The sequence below is a fragment of the Triturus cristatus genome, chromosome 3_2, assembly GCF_964204655.1.
Source record: "Triturus cristatus chromosome 3_2, aTriCri1.1, whole genome shotgun sequence".
Classification (NCBI taxonomy): Eukaryota; Metazoa; Chordata; class Amphibia; order Caudata; family Salamandridae; genus Triturus; species Triturus cristatus.
Window position 1 is genome coordinate 960,946,187 of NC_140584.1, and position 15,021 is coordinate 960,961,207.

At 44.0% G+C, this 15,021-nt stretch overlaps 1 protein-coding gene across 13 annotated transcripts in view; it reads left to right on the plus strand.

Annotated features, from left to right (window-relative positions):
* VEZF1 (vascular endothelial zinc finger 1) overlaps positions 1 to 15,021 on the plus strand; it is a 353,507-nt gene that overhangs the window by 12,623 nt on the left and 325,863 nt on the right. For 6 of the 13 annotated variants that reach the window (XM_085649507.1, XM_085649510.1, XM_085649508.1 and 3 more), the window contains exon 2: positions 12,874 to 13,008. The exons of the other annotated variants lie outside the window; for them this stretch is intronic. In XM_085649507.1, the coding sequence (XP_085505633.1) occupies positions 12,874 to 13,008 (135 nt within the window). The remainder of the gene's footprint in view (positions 1 to 12,873; positions 13,009 to 15,021) is intronic. 13 annotated transcript variants of the gene reach the window in all.

A 15,021-nucleotide genomic window follows, 5' to 3' on the forward strand; every position in this document is an offset into this window, starting at 1 on the left:
ACTTTGGCAATGGTTTGTAGCTATGCTGTATAGCAGAGGACTGCTGCGCAGCATGGCAAAAAGTAATCACAAAAAAGGCCTATGATTCATCCATTGCTAATGGCATTAGCCCTGTCTGCATCATGTCGCATTTTGAAAAATTTGTTTTTGCCACACTGCAAGCATCTGCACTGCTGTGCAGCATGGCTGTAAAATATTTGCAAAGCCAATAGCTCTCATAGGCTTCAGAGGGAGCTTTGCTGATTTCTGAGGACTGGGGTCATATTGGCTTTTCCAATGCTTTTTAGGTCTCGCCTGACCCAGCTCATGCGCTGGTCTGGCGAGACTTTTTGTGAGGCCTCAAAAAATGCTACTATGGCCAGCTTAGAGCTACAGTGCATGTGCACGTGCTTAGGAGCAGAGGCTGGCAAACCTAGTCATGCTCATTAAGCGCCCGCGATCACTTTCACGGCGCCCCTTTGATGTTCTCGTTCAAAGAACATGTTGTGTTAATGCTTTGCTGCGCCCGTTTGACTTACAATGTGCTTTCTCTTTCAACAAACTCGATGTTTGTGTTCCTTTATTTTGAGATGCTTTTAGTATTACTGTCACACACCCAACCACACACACCCAACCACACACCCAACCACACACACACCCAACCACATACACACCCACACACGCGCGCACACAAACCACCACGCGCGCACACAAACCACCACGCGCGCACACAAACCACCACGCGGGCACACAAACCACCACGCGGGCACACAAACCACCACGCGGGCACACAAACCACCACGCGGGCACACAAACCACCACGCGGGCACACAAACCACCACGCGGGCACACAAACCACCACGCGGGCACACAAACCACCACGCGGGCACACAAACCACCACGCGCGCACACAAACCACCACGCGCGCACACAAACCACCACGCGCGCACACAAACCACCACGCGCGCACACAACCACGCGCACACACACAACCCCACCAAGCATTGGCATAGCCAATTGGTCTCACCTTTGGGACCTTATAAGTGTTTAGCCACGCAACAGTTGATGTGGTTGCACCAAGGATATTGTGCTGCATAACTAAATACTTAGAAGGTCCCAAAAGCGAGACCTATAGGCTATGCCAATGCTTGTTATGATTTGGTGGTAATCTGTTCAGTAGTTTTTGAGAAATTAAGCATAGAAAATAGCGATATCTAGCCCCTTGGAAGTCTGGCAGTACGAGGGGTGGGGTGAAATCAAGCATTTTGATTGGTTTAGGTTTTTTTCCCTCGTGTCAGTCAGCTCGCGCGATTAGCTGGCTGCAACATGAAGAGAAAGTTTGCGGCCTTATTACTGGACTCGGATTACATATAGGTCACCCCTAAGGTAGGCCCTAGACAGCCCACTGGCAGGGTGCAGTGTATTTAAAAAGTAGAACATGCAGTATTAAGGTTCACATGTCCTGGTAGTGAAATATTCCTACATCAATTTTTCACTGCTGCACGGCCCATCTCCCATAAGATAACATTGGGATTGCCTTATTGCATTTGATAAGTGTAATTTCCAATTGAGAAAAGGTGGAGCACCCACATTTGGTGTCTCTGGAATCACAATTTTGAAAACACAACTTATGGTGAAGTTGGTTTTTAATGAGCCATTCTGAAAATGCCACTTTTTGAAAGTTGGCATTTTGTTACTGTAACCATTTGGTGCCTTCTGCTTGTCTCTGGAATACACGTCTGGGGTGGGTGACAGTTGGCTTCCTGCATTCCCTCTTGACAGCCACACACAATGGAAGGGTAGGGATGACTGAGTGGCCATCTGCATGCTGATGGACCATCCTAGCAGGATGAGAGGGGGTAGCTGACACACCTGAAAGGGCTGTACCTTGCCCCTACTCAAAGGATTACATACCCCCCTGTAGTGTATCTGGAGCCTGGGCAGGGTTCTGTGCACTTCAATGGCATCTCTTTGAATTCTTCCTACTTCAAAGGCCTAACTGGGTATAAGGACTGGACCTATCGCACCACCAAATCAGAACGCTTCTGGAACTGCGGACATTGTACCAAGAAGAAGGACTGCTGTGTCACCAGGAGGGACTGCCCCTTTGCTGAATTGCTTTGCTGTGTTTGCCTGCTTCTTCTTGCCTGGGAGTGAGAAGGAATGGACATGTATCTCTACATGTCAGAACCAAAGTTTCTCCAGGGGCTTGTTGGCTTGCTTCCTGTTTCTGGAGTCTCTGGGAAATCGAAGACTTCACCCTGCCACCAGCACCTGTACTCTGTCTGCTGTGCCAATTCACAACTGAGCCCTTGGAAGTGAGTTTTCACTGCTGCCACCCAGAAAACCCACACATCGACGTTTCTTGATCGGAACCAGCACATTTACTTTGATACCGACGCATCACCGACTGCGCAACACATCGTCCTCTGTTTTCTACTTTACATGGCTTGGCGCCAACACATTGCTTTGTGCTGCCCTAACTGCCTACAGCCCAATTGTTCGATGACAATGCATCGCCCTGGTTTTCATTGCCTCTTGACTCTCGATGCATCCTCAACTTTGTGCAGCTCAGAACAGACACATCTCCCCATCTGCGAGATAGGCATCGCCTCCTTTGCTCCATGCATTGTTCTCGATGTAGACTCATCCAAGGTACTGTACAGCGGGAAAAGTCGGGTCCCTGCATCCGACCCGCGCTCCATTGCTGTCGGCCTGAACTTTAGAATTTGCCAGGCCAAGCTTGACCAGATAGCCCTGTTTGGGTCTATCTGCTTCTAAGTACTACAGAATTATTTATTCTTTGACATTTAATAACTTGACTTTTGATTATTGAATTTTTGTTGATTTGGTCTTGTTTTACTCGTACAGAATATTGGCTAGTTTTCTAAACTGGTGTGGGATCTTTTTGTGTGGTTTTCACTGTGTTACTGTGTGTTGTGTACACAAATACTTTACACATTGCCTCTTTAAGCCTGACTGCTCTGTGCCAATCTTCCAGAGGGTGAGCACAGGTTAATTTAAATTGTTACTGATTTACCCTGACTAGGATTGTAGTTATTTCTTGGACAGGTACATACATCTTCCAGCCAGAAACCCAATTTGTAACAACCACCGTATAACCTTTGTTTTTTTTTCTCTCTACTATATATTACTGAAAAAACGAAAAGGTTAAAGTGATGTTCTAGTTAGTTTTTGTGTGTTATTTGAACATCTACCGTTTTAAAACACCAAAAAAGCACTGAAATTCACACTCTTAGTTCACAGAGCTAACTATAACTTGTGCTTTGCCCATGGAAAAAGGACAGTGAATGGCTTTCATCATATTTTAGTTAGTAAGAAAGTAAGCGGAGGAAAAAAAGATGGGGCAATTCATGTTCATATCTTATAAGACATTTCTAGCTAGGTGAAATTAGTTGGGCGGATACATTCGGTGGATGAATTGTCTCTGAAAGGAAGCATATGAAGTGAGTAGGAGGATAACAGAAACAATACTTGATCTTCTTGTCGGAATATTCCAAGTCTTAACATTGTTTGAAGAGGAAGGGTTTCACGTGTTGGTGGAGCGTAGATAATGAGTTTGTATTTCGTCGATGAATTTGAAAGGTATGCAGGCCAAACACATATTCTGGCGTCAAGAGGGAACATTTTGGATCTCTGTGGAGTGGGTTTTGTCATCAAATGTTGTTTCTAACAGTTATCTTGCCTCTGAGCACAGGATCATAGTGAATCGACAGTGTTGGTTTGGGCACACCTTTAGTGTAGCACCCACTGAATTGGTATGGGGCAAAACTAGAGATTGTACCACCAGGCGAAACTTTTGCGCTTGTACTTGTTAGAATGGATACTCATTCCCACCTATGCATTTATTCTGGTGCTCTCAGCTCGGCATGCCATATCTGGGTCTTCGACTGAGTCTTCTGAAAGAGGCTAAAGTCTGTAGCAGATTATTTACAGTGCCATAGTTTTCTTTTTAGGTTTCGCCTAGCGATGCAACGCAAAGCGTTGCTCGCTATGGGTGAGATCTGTTGTTGTCGACTTGGGTCGTAAGGGGGACAGGACATGTGCACGCGTACGGAACGGCCTGGGCAGAAGATGTGCACGCCTATGGTGCGAGCAGGAGTTGTAATAACACTGCAAGCCGTACGAGTGCACAGCCACGGTCTGTGCTGAAGCTTAACAGACAGGAGATGTGCACGCGTACGGCTCGCGGCGTTATCACAACGCCTGCTCGCACCATATGCGTGCACATCTCCTGTCCAGGCGCGGCGCTTGCATGCATTATCAGCCGGTATTTCACCACCTGCAGGCTCCCGTTCTACCCCACTCACCGGCTCTTGTGGGGATTCTGCGCTGCTCCCCGGCCGGTCTCCTCGACGGCATGGGGGACTCGCCTCTTCACTGGGTCACTCTTTGTGGAGCATCAACACGTGGGGCTCCGTCTTGCTCACAGGAGCCCCGCCTGAAATCCTGCACCGGCCGCACCATGCGGCATTCACGAAGGCGGAGTGGGCTTCCACTGGACTTCCTCTACTGCTTGCCAGTGTGGGGTGGGCTCCCGCCTCGATTCTCCTACACGCGGGCTGCAACAAGCGGTGCTCCCTCAGCTCACGGGAGCCCCGGACACTTCCGGCCGCGCGCTCCATGCCCTGCCCATGTCCCTGGCAAGGTTGCCTGACTTCCGGGTCGCACTGAGAGCGGCCCGGAGAAGGCTTCCAGAACAGTTCGGGCTGCGGCGGCGAAACGCGGGGCGGGCTCCCGCCTCATCCTTTTACTTTCGTGGTTACACAGTGCGTCTTTTTTTTGGTCTATAAGCACTATTTTATTTAAATAGTTTCTCCTACTGCAGGCACAACATGTTTTCCTGCAACGTTCAGTGCGTTATGCGCGCATTCATTTTCTAGGAAGCCCGGGATAATAGCGGCCGCTTCTTTCAATAGGTCTCCCATTTATAAGAGTTTGAGCTGTTGGCATTGTACATCACAATGCCATTTATTTATTAAAACATATAAATAAGACATTGTCATTTACAGTGCCAATAGCTTAAACTCCCGCAAAGGCGAGACCTATTGCATTGCAAATGCTTGTTATTTTTAAGGCCGTGTTTTCTTAAACTGCCAATAAGTTTCTTGTATCAGCTCCCAGTCTTTGTTTCAGAGGCAAACAGAAATTACTCCAATTGCAATCCAGAAATCGGGACTGTAGCATTGTCTCCAAGTCTCTGCAGAGATTAACATATCAACAGTTTCTCTTTTCTGTTGTACTGGTTTCCAAGGGACACCCATATTAATTAAGGTTGAGGTTCTTTGCACTGTTCATAAAGCTTACTGAGGATAGGGCTCAAAATATTAGCTAAACTTACCTGTGCTCATTGCTGCTCCAGCAGCTGTAGTCTGAATGAATGAACATTGAGATTAGATCACTGGGAATACAAGTACAGAGAATATGGATAACTTTCAGCATCTTTCTGAGATCTGGACCAAAAAACGTATGCTTCTGGAAATTCCTGAAAACTTAACTATTCAGTCGGTCTAAATGGCCTTTCTGGATTTGTTCAGCCAAGTATCCCTCCTTCTCTTCCTAGCTCACTTTCGTAAGGCCACTTAGTGCTCCTGTCTTGTGCTCTGAAGTAACCAAAAGGTTGCACACTGTACATTCCAAAGAAAAGAAATTGGACCTTCTGTAAAAACTTATAAGGAGTAATTGAGCTAGTATTTTGGCTTGACAAATTCCTCACTTGTTTTTTTAGGTCTCGCCTAGCGACGCAGCGCATGTGCTGCCCGCCTTGGCGAGACCTATTGGCGTCGGTTTCTCTGGAGAAGTCCATGCGTACGGACAGAGATGTGCACTCCGTATGCGTGCACATCTCCTGTCCCCGCGTAGGGCTGGCGTTTAAACACAGCGCGTGCATGGCGTGCTTTCACTTTCCCTCCCTTCCCTCGTCGTCCTAGCGTTCTCGCACTCTGATTGATTGACTCCTTTCCTTTCGCAGATTCACAGTGCTTGTTTTATATAGTGCGTACTCGCACTCTGACAAGGTCAAGCAGAGTTAGCAGGGAGGCTAATCACTTTTGTTCCATATCTACAACAGATGTGAGCTGAGGGGAAATCCGCAACCCATTTCATCTTTGATAGATTGATTACCATTACATCGGCTAATGGTAGCATTTGCTATCACTGGTATGACGCGCCCCAACAATATACCAACGAGTAATTAACAAACCGTTCCATCTGTGAAATGATTTTCCTCTCTCCATTTGGAATATCTCACCACTGTGAACCCTATCCCCCATTCCAAATACTGATAGCATCCCTCATTTTTCTGAATATAATTTTATCTTTATCAACACTGAGCTGGCTTAACTTTAGAGGGATTATAGTGCATGCAAATAGGGTTGCCAGTAGATATTTCACACTTGCAGGTTCATGAATTAACAAATCCGAGTAGCAATAGTGCATACTATGAAAATAATTTCACAAATGCCAGTTCAACAACATGATTAACTACTGCAGTTGTGTACCTGACACATTTCTCCTGGATGCGCTTAAATAACGTACTTTTTACCGTAATCACGCTTAGCTTTCTCCCACTATGTCCATCATTTCCCTCTCCCCCTTTCTAAGTTTGCGAAAGAGTTTGAAGGTTTGAAGAGAAATGACCAATCATTACAGGCTCACAACTGTAGGTTACTGGGAATATTTTACACCCTGAAAAGGTCCACACATTTGTTAGCCTTAACAAAATATTCTGCTTTTGGATATCATGGTGTAATTAGTGGCTGACACCGACCTTTCAATGAAATTGGTAAATAGCGTGGTTGATGGCCCTAGACCGCACCGGGCAGAGTTACATTCCACAGAGCTCAATGAGTTCTCCATTTCAGAATGGAACGCACCGGCCCACGGAGCACACCATCATCTGGAACCCATCACTAATCAAAGATGTAAAACACCACACTATATACAAAGTTAAACCCATTTAGTAGACTGAATGTATTTAAATCTCTGCAGCACATCAGCCGCTTTTCACATATTTTCATGTGCATCCATTTAGTGTGCATTTCTACCACACTACTTTGCCCCATCGCTTAGAAAAAAGTCTGATGATTAAATCTGCAGAAAGGAAGAGTCTCGCAGACCTTATTTATTCCTCTTGAGGAATTTGTATTAAAACTGAGCATAGATAGCCAGCGTGAATGTTAATCTAAAATTAAAAAGTATGTTAATCGCCCCCAAAAATATGATCCATCACTGGTACTGCAATGACGGATTGTGTGGCAATTGAGTCCAGGAGGTGAATAGATTCACAGTTGACAGTTTGAAGTACAAGGGAGGGGGTTGTGGCCATCTTGTGACAATAAAGTGAACAATGAGAAGTTTCTGTCGCAGATGTTGAGGTGATGGTCTGTCGCTTAAATTAGTATTTTACCCATCCTGAAGATGGATATGGAGATCTCTCCTCTAAAGCTTTGGGAGGACGCAGTAGTGAGCTCAGGTTCATAGGGGAATTTTGATTGTTTAGGTCTCGGCTAGCGTAGGTTGCGCACATGCGCTGTCTCGCTGGCGAGAGTTAATGTTTTGAGGTCTTTTCGGTAAAGGGCTTTAAGCCCCGCCCCTCTTTTCCATTGGCTGGCGTCACCGTTTATGTTAAACTGTGGCCAGCCATTGGAACAGAGCTGTTAATGATGTATTTGTTCGGCTTTTTGAGCCGTCCCATTTGGACAGGCTCGCCTGCCTTCCTTCTGCCGTGAAAGCTTTCTTATCTTTATGGGGCCATGTGTTTCAAACACATGACCCCATAAAGACAAGAAAGCTTTTTTCTGCGGCTTCAAAGACATTAAATGTCTGTTCCACCAGAATAGGCGCGCAGGTCTTCTATAAATTATTTCGAGCTCACGGTCTATTCCCTATTGCGTCAAACCACTCGCTTCCTGAGTTCACAAAAATCCATGGCATCTGTATCTGTCAGACTTTTTCCTCACATATGCAATCAGAATAAATAGGTTGCAGAGCTGTTTGAAACAACCAGTTTTTCATCGTGATCGTATACTTTCATGTCATCTTTTTATCCTGCTGCCTTGGTATTCACTTCTCATCAATCGACAGAGCTCAATTGTGACTTCCGCAGCCACTTCCAAAATTAATTTTAACATATATGCTCCATTTTTAAATGACCCGTGCAAGTTAAAATGCTTCGAAGCCACAGATGAACGTTTTAGTACATTAAACAGAATCTAGCAACCATTCAGTAATTATAAACGGGAGACTACCTCTTCGCCATCAAAACCGCCTCGATCCCTCTAAAAGCATATTTCCGAAAGGCCACTGATCGTAGATTCTGAAGAGAATTAAATGTAGGATTAGCTAAACTAAGTCTGCTGCAGAGTGAAGTCTGGGCAGAGCAATGAAAACCCTAATTTTTTGAGGTGGAAGTTTGCGGCTAGGATACAAGAAATCTTGTAATCTCGAGGCGGGATGATCGCGAGCAGCCGCTAGTGACTAGAGCTCCTCCGCCCAACCGTCAGATCCACGTACGGCTTAAGGACGCCGCGGCCGGGGGAATCAGTGTAGCGACAGCACATACTAAGAAGCGTTAATATTGGGAGCCAGCTTTCTTTGTGCATCAAATTGGAGTTCTTTCGGCTGCAGCCTTCTTGGCTGGTTTTGCGGGTGTGCGGAGTGCAGAAGGCGGCATGGGACTGATGGCTGAGCGCGAGGGAAATGGAAAGGAAGGTGCTTAGCGGCGGCGAGTTCAATTGAAAAGGTGAGCCTGCCGTATTTATTTCACTGCGATAACTGGAGTGCTGGCAGCCGCAAGGGAGGGCTGCTTATTGACTGTGTGGGGAGGCCGACCATAGGAGTCCTGGCTCTCGTTCCCTTTTTATTTTTTATTTTTAATTGTGATTGACTTTGTGCTGATTGGTCTAATTGTTTCCGGTTTCGTGGCGCTTTGAGCCACAGAAACAATCTAAGGGGCCAGTGGGAGAGAAGTCAGCCCCCCAAGCCTTAAGACCTAAGCAGAGTGGAGCTGAGCCAGGCTGGACAGAGGCAATTGACCATAATTTTGGGCTTTGGAGATTATCAGGTCTGAGCAAATCTAAGTGTGGTCACTGGAAGGCTCCCAGATTTCAAAATAAACGAGCATTGAGAATGCAATAGGTCTCGCCTTTGATTAAGTTAAAGCCATTTGCTTTGCTATACCATAGGCAAAGCAAATGGCTTTAACTTAATCACAGGCGAGACGTATTGCATTTTCAATGCTTGTTTTGTAACTTGTAGGTGTGGAAGGGAGATGTTTCTCCATTGTGTAGGGCGTTTTGTGTAGAAAATTAAGTAAGTTTGTGTTACTGTTGCTCGCGTTGTATTAGGCATCAGCTATTAGTTTCTCCAGAACTTGTATGCCTAGGTTTTGTTTGAACTTTTAAATTGCATTATTTTGGAGCGTTTTGGGATATTTTAGGCTCCATGAGTTGGGGCCGCATCTCTCAAGTGCAGTGTCGTAGGGGAGTGTCATGGTGCTGTTCTTTTTACTCTAGTCCCTACAGAGATGGGGTGATGTACAGTGTATTTCTGTGTATTATAGGTAAATGCACAGGTTAAGGATCAGTGTCCTGTGATGGAGCAAAACACTATCTATAACAGTGCCTGGAAGACTCTTTGGTAATCCCCTGGAGTCTTTCTTCACTTTTCATAATTGTGAGTCTCTGGAAAGTCCTGTCTCTTTTCATGCTCCCATTGCTGATAAATGGACTGGACTCCTTTCACCTTTCCCTGCTTTGTAATGGGGTCAAGTCCTATCTAATTTTCCATGCTCTCATTATTGTAGACCTCTCTAGCATTTCAGAGTTGGTAGTGAGGAGCAAGTCCTCCCTCACTATCTCTGCTCTCATTGTTGTAGTCCTTTCATGCTTTTTAGGTCGAGCCTGGGCAAAGCATGCGCTGCTCTGCGGCATGCTGTATTGGAGTATGGAATAGAAGCCCCGCCCACTCCCTGGCCATTTTTGTCATTGGCTTGTGTCATTGTCCTTCGTAAATGCTGGCTTCTGATTCGTTAACAGGATTGGTAGACCCTCCTTAGTACCGCCTTGTCTTCTATTGTAACCTCCTATGAGGACTGGCCCATTTACTTTGGTTGTTACGTGGTACGTCTTTTTATAGTCTGTAAGCACTGTATTCTTTAACAAGTTTCTCATAGTGCAGGCACGGCGTGCTTTCCTGCAACATTCAGCATGCCATGCACGCTTTCACTTTCCGAGCAGCCAGGACAATGGCTCCTGCTTCTTTGAATAGGTCTCACTGTTACAAGAGTTTGAGCTATTGGCATTTTAAATGAAAATGCCTTTTATTTATGTGTTAATTAGCAAAACAGATAAAAGGCATCGTCATTTACAATGCCAATAGCTTAAACTCGCAAATGCGAGGCCTATTGCATTGCAAATGCTTGTTTTTATCAATTAGAGAGTCACATCCTCAGTGGGATCTGAACCTTGTTTTGACAGTGTTGGATTTCCCGCCTTCCGATCAGCCCTTATTCATCCTCCGGTTCTGTCTGCTTTGGTGCCAAAGTAGTTCTCTCTTCACTCACTCTAGTGCATCTTTAACATTTCCTTATCAACCAGTAGATTTTTTTTTTTCTGTTTTTTTCTGAATCCTTGTGATGCTTTCTTGGACAAAGGGACATTTGAACTAGTTATATGTGACTTGTACTCAGATTGTCTTTTTATAGAAATAAGGAGTTTATACATCTGTCTTTGTGATGTATGGTGGTAATGTTAGGTGAGTAGGGTCTGACCTGTTTTCTGTTTGATTGCATTCTCTAGGGTACATTTTCATCACATAGTAGTAGTGGCCCACTCCAAAGAAATTTGTCTTTACTGCTGCAAAGTAGATGTAGCCAAGCTGAGATCTACAGTTATGGGTCACATGCATGTATATTGAAAAATATTCTATTGATAATGTGCTTAGTTTCGCTAGGTGGTACTGTGCATCTTAGATTTAATGTGGCCCAATGTGTTTTTCTTTAGCTCATTTTAGGATCTCATCTACCTCCCTACTCCCATTAGTTTGTAGTGGATTGTTGCATGGTGTTGAGAGAAGAGGAATGTTCCTTACCTGTAGTACCTCCATTGTATTTTGAGGTGTGTGGTAGATTGGATGCAAGAACAAAAGTGCACTGTTCCCTTTCTTCTCTTTAGTCAATCCAAAAGCCCATTGGTTCCGCTCCTTTTTGCACTGTGCCACAAGCATCTTAAACTTTAAGAATTAAAGGGAGCTCGTGATCATCTAATGTTGTACAATGTCTGAGACCTGCCTGGCTTGTAGACATTTCTCAAGTTATTTTAGGATGCCTGCCGTTTGGATAATATAAACTAGATTGCGTAGGAAACAAACCTACCTTTGTTTGCAACGATCATAGCAAAATAGGTTAACTAACATTTGTAGGTTGTGGTCACTGAATTGTAGATGGACGTTTTGTGACTGATATTTTTTAATAATATTATTGCACTCTTTCAGCCTTTTTATGAACCAAAAACTACCTGTGCCCTTGTAGTGTCCAGTTTGAGTGCATAATGGCAATGCAACTCAGCGACAAACTAAAATACTACTGTAATTGTTTTATTTTATTTGTTTTAATAAAAAAATCAAGCAGTACCACCCATTTTGATTAGGGAAAGAATGATGGAAAAAACTGCTGAGTAAGCACAGTTAAAAATTATCTATTCTCAAGAAACAATGTGATAGAAATCTGCACTTACAAAAATCGTATTCATAGTTTAGTTGTTTGAAAAACGAAGAAAGAAATAATGAGATTGATATTCTTTGGTAAAGAAGACATGTAAAAAAGCAATTATACTACCTACATGTGTTGCACAGACCCAGATGTACTTATTTTTTAAAATCTTTTCATTGAGTTTTCAAACATATACAGTATGATGCAAATCACAAACAGTCGAGCCATCATGAATACAATACAACCCTATGGTATAAATACTATTCAGCATGCAGTTCTCTGTTGCCAAGCCTAGGTCATACATCAGGCTAACAGCGTCATCATTACATTATCACAATCGTACAGCAGCATCAGCTCAAGGAGGTTTGGTATTGGACAGGTCCATGATTTTGGCAAGCATTTTGCCTCAAGTAGGCAAGTCCTCTACAGCTTTTTAGTCTCTGCAAGTGAGCTTCATATGCTGCTTGTTTGCTACTGCCTCCAATAAGTCAGCTCTCTGACCCATTATTTATAACCTGATAATTCCTGATAAATCCCACAATCGAGAAAGTGTTCTCTGCGCCACTTAATCCAGAAACATCCCAAAAAATGTACCGATCTATCTTTTAATCGACACGAAGGTAAGGTTTTTGCAAAACTCCTCCTGCTGTCTTCGACAATGGAGCAATGGAAAAATTTGTATACAATTTGTTAACATGGTTTTGCAACATACTCAATATAACTCCCTTATTTTGGAGGACTAAATCTAGACGCAATGTGGAGTAAAATCTATGTTCATTTTACAACAGTCTTTTACAGAGTAGATGGATCTCTGCTTTTGAGTAATTGCATTCATGAGTTCTAGATCCTTCCCCTCAGCCTAATTACGTGCTAACGTGGTTTAGAATAATACTCTCAGAAGGGGAAATCTGTGTCGCATAATTTGTATGACAAGGGGTTATGTCAGTGTTTTAAGCTTTTTTTTTAATTGTTCAATCTCTACATGGTCAATTTGCCTCCAGTTCTAGATGAAGTGTCCAGTTTTTCACTGAAAGTGTGTGAAGTCTATATCTTCAAAAACACAAACGGTGATGGGGAGGGATGCTTGAAAATCGTCTAAACCACTGGCAGTCGCTCTGGATACCATTCCAACCCATTGTTTTTCACCCACTTTGCCGGTTTAGACAGAGGCCCGTCTTATGCAAATCAGTTCTGACTCTGCTCCACAATGGAACCCGAACTGCCAAGCAAGATTCATTCAAGAAGGGAACACCAGCAGCCCAAGCCCGGTTTCGGCCTTATTAGGCCTCATCAGTGAGGTATAGCTTGGATCCCATTATCTTGTGCTTAAAGCCTGTACCCTAGCTACCTGGTTGTCAGATGTGAACTGCGAGGACTATGAATAATACAGAACAAATATTTTGTCTTGCGTTAATGTTAGTTGTATGCATTGCCAATGATTTCGTGTAAAATCAACACAATGGATGTTATTCATTTATTTCATTCACACATTTTAAAACTTATTTTAATAGGCTTTTTGGTTTGCAAATAATCACAGTGACCCTCGTTCTGCCCTATAACACCTATTGAACCCTCTTTATCTAATACAGTGTCTCCATTAGAACAGGTTTAGCTAAACATTGGGTCAAAGCAACTAATGGAAATTGGGTTTCTTAAGATACATTGTATTGCCTGTTGGACTGGCATTCCGCCTTGAGCAACAGCAAAATCATCCCATCTTGATAGCTCTGGCTCTTCCCCTTATATTAGCAGTCCCCAAATACAACAAAACAGTAAGAACCATTGTGTTGGAGAGTAAGTAAAAGATTGATAATGTGCAGAATTAGCCAATACACTTGATCCCCGTAAGCGGGCAGTGTCTGGTCTCTTCTGTATGACCCTTTAGCATATAAGTAGACACAAATAAAGATGATACAAACTCAGTGGCTGCTTCCAACGTGTCGTTCCCATCATTACCGCCCCACATAAACCAAAAACGGACAGGCTTCACATATAAATGCAGGTATCTTTGGAGATTCATGCTTACGCAGGCCTTGTCTCACCTCCTTCCTCAATGTTATAACCTTGCACTCCACCCACTTATGTAGTTCTTTTCTCCACTTTCACAAGCTTTGTCCCTTGGGATCCTTCCAGCTCACTGCCAGTTGCCACCCAGCCAGAATAAATACTAGGTATACAAATCGGAGTATGACGGTACTCGCCTTGCTTCGTGTGTACAACCCTAGTAAACAAGAGTGTGGGGTTGCTGTGAGTTTTCGGTCTGTAGTCCTATTAATAATTTTCACCACTGTATTCCAGTCGCTTATTAATAAGGGGCAGGTCCACACCAGATGATAGAAATATGTCCCCGCCAATTGACATCTCTGGTACCCAGCCTGTACATTAGGAAACCTTAAATGTATTCTTTCATTGGGGTGATATAAACTGTGTAAGTAGTAAAATTGTGTTTTAACCTAGAGTTCCTAGAGATTCTTGGGAGTATTGTGTAGTTTTGTAGACCACTTTGACTTAAGGGGTGATCCAATGTCCCCAGTCCAGTGCTCGAGTAGTCCAGTCAGATCACATTTGGATTGGGCTATCAATGTTTTATGTAACAACGTAATCACTCTATATTTGCCATCCAGTTTACCAATGGAATGGAGACACAAGTGCAGTGGGGGAATCCGTCGGACCCTTCTGCCACTAATTGCACATTGTTGTCACTATTTCGTCGTGTAGTAAGAAACGCAATGGGAAAATCCTATGCTCCCCCATGATCTCCTGGAATCCTCTAATCCCTCCGTCCTCAAACCATCCTTTTCTCTATCTAATCATGCAACCCTACATGAGGTAGTACCAGTAATGCTGTCAAATGTCCGCTGTGTATGGTCACATGCGTGCATGTCTTTTGTAATGCTCATGTCCATGCATATCTAAGTGTCCCATTAGGATCCTCTCTCTCCAGGAGTGAATTTTACTGGACAGATGCAGGAGATCATCATCCGGTAGTTCTGGTGACCAGCCCATTGATGTTCCCCAGTGACAATGTCTCACCCCGGCTGCCTGTTGTAGCTGCGCTGCCAGGTATTACAGTTCTCAATCTAGGACGGTGAAACCACCTTTATCTACGGGAAGTCGAAGTTTTGTCACTTCTGTCCTATGTCTCTTAGGCTCCCAAATCCAGTCGTGACAGCAATGAATGCATCTCTTTAAGTGACTTTCCAGAACTTGGTATGATTGCCCCCAAAAATAAAAAGAATATATACTCGCTCACTCACTGATTCACTTACTCACTTACTGGGCAGTTCTCAAGTTTAGGTGGAAAGCAGCTC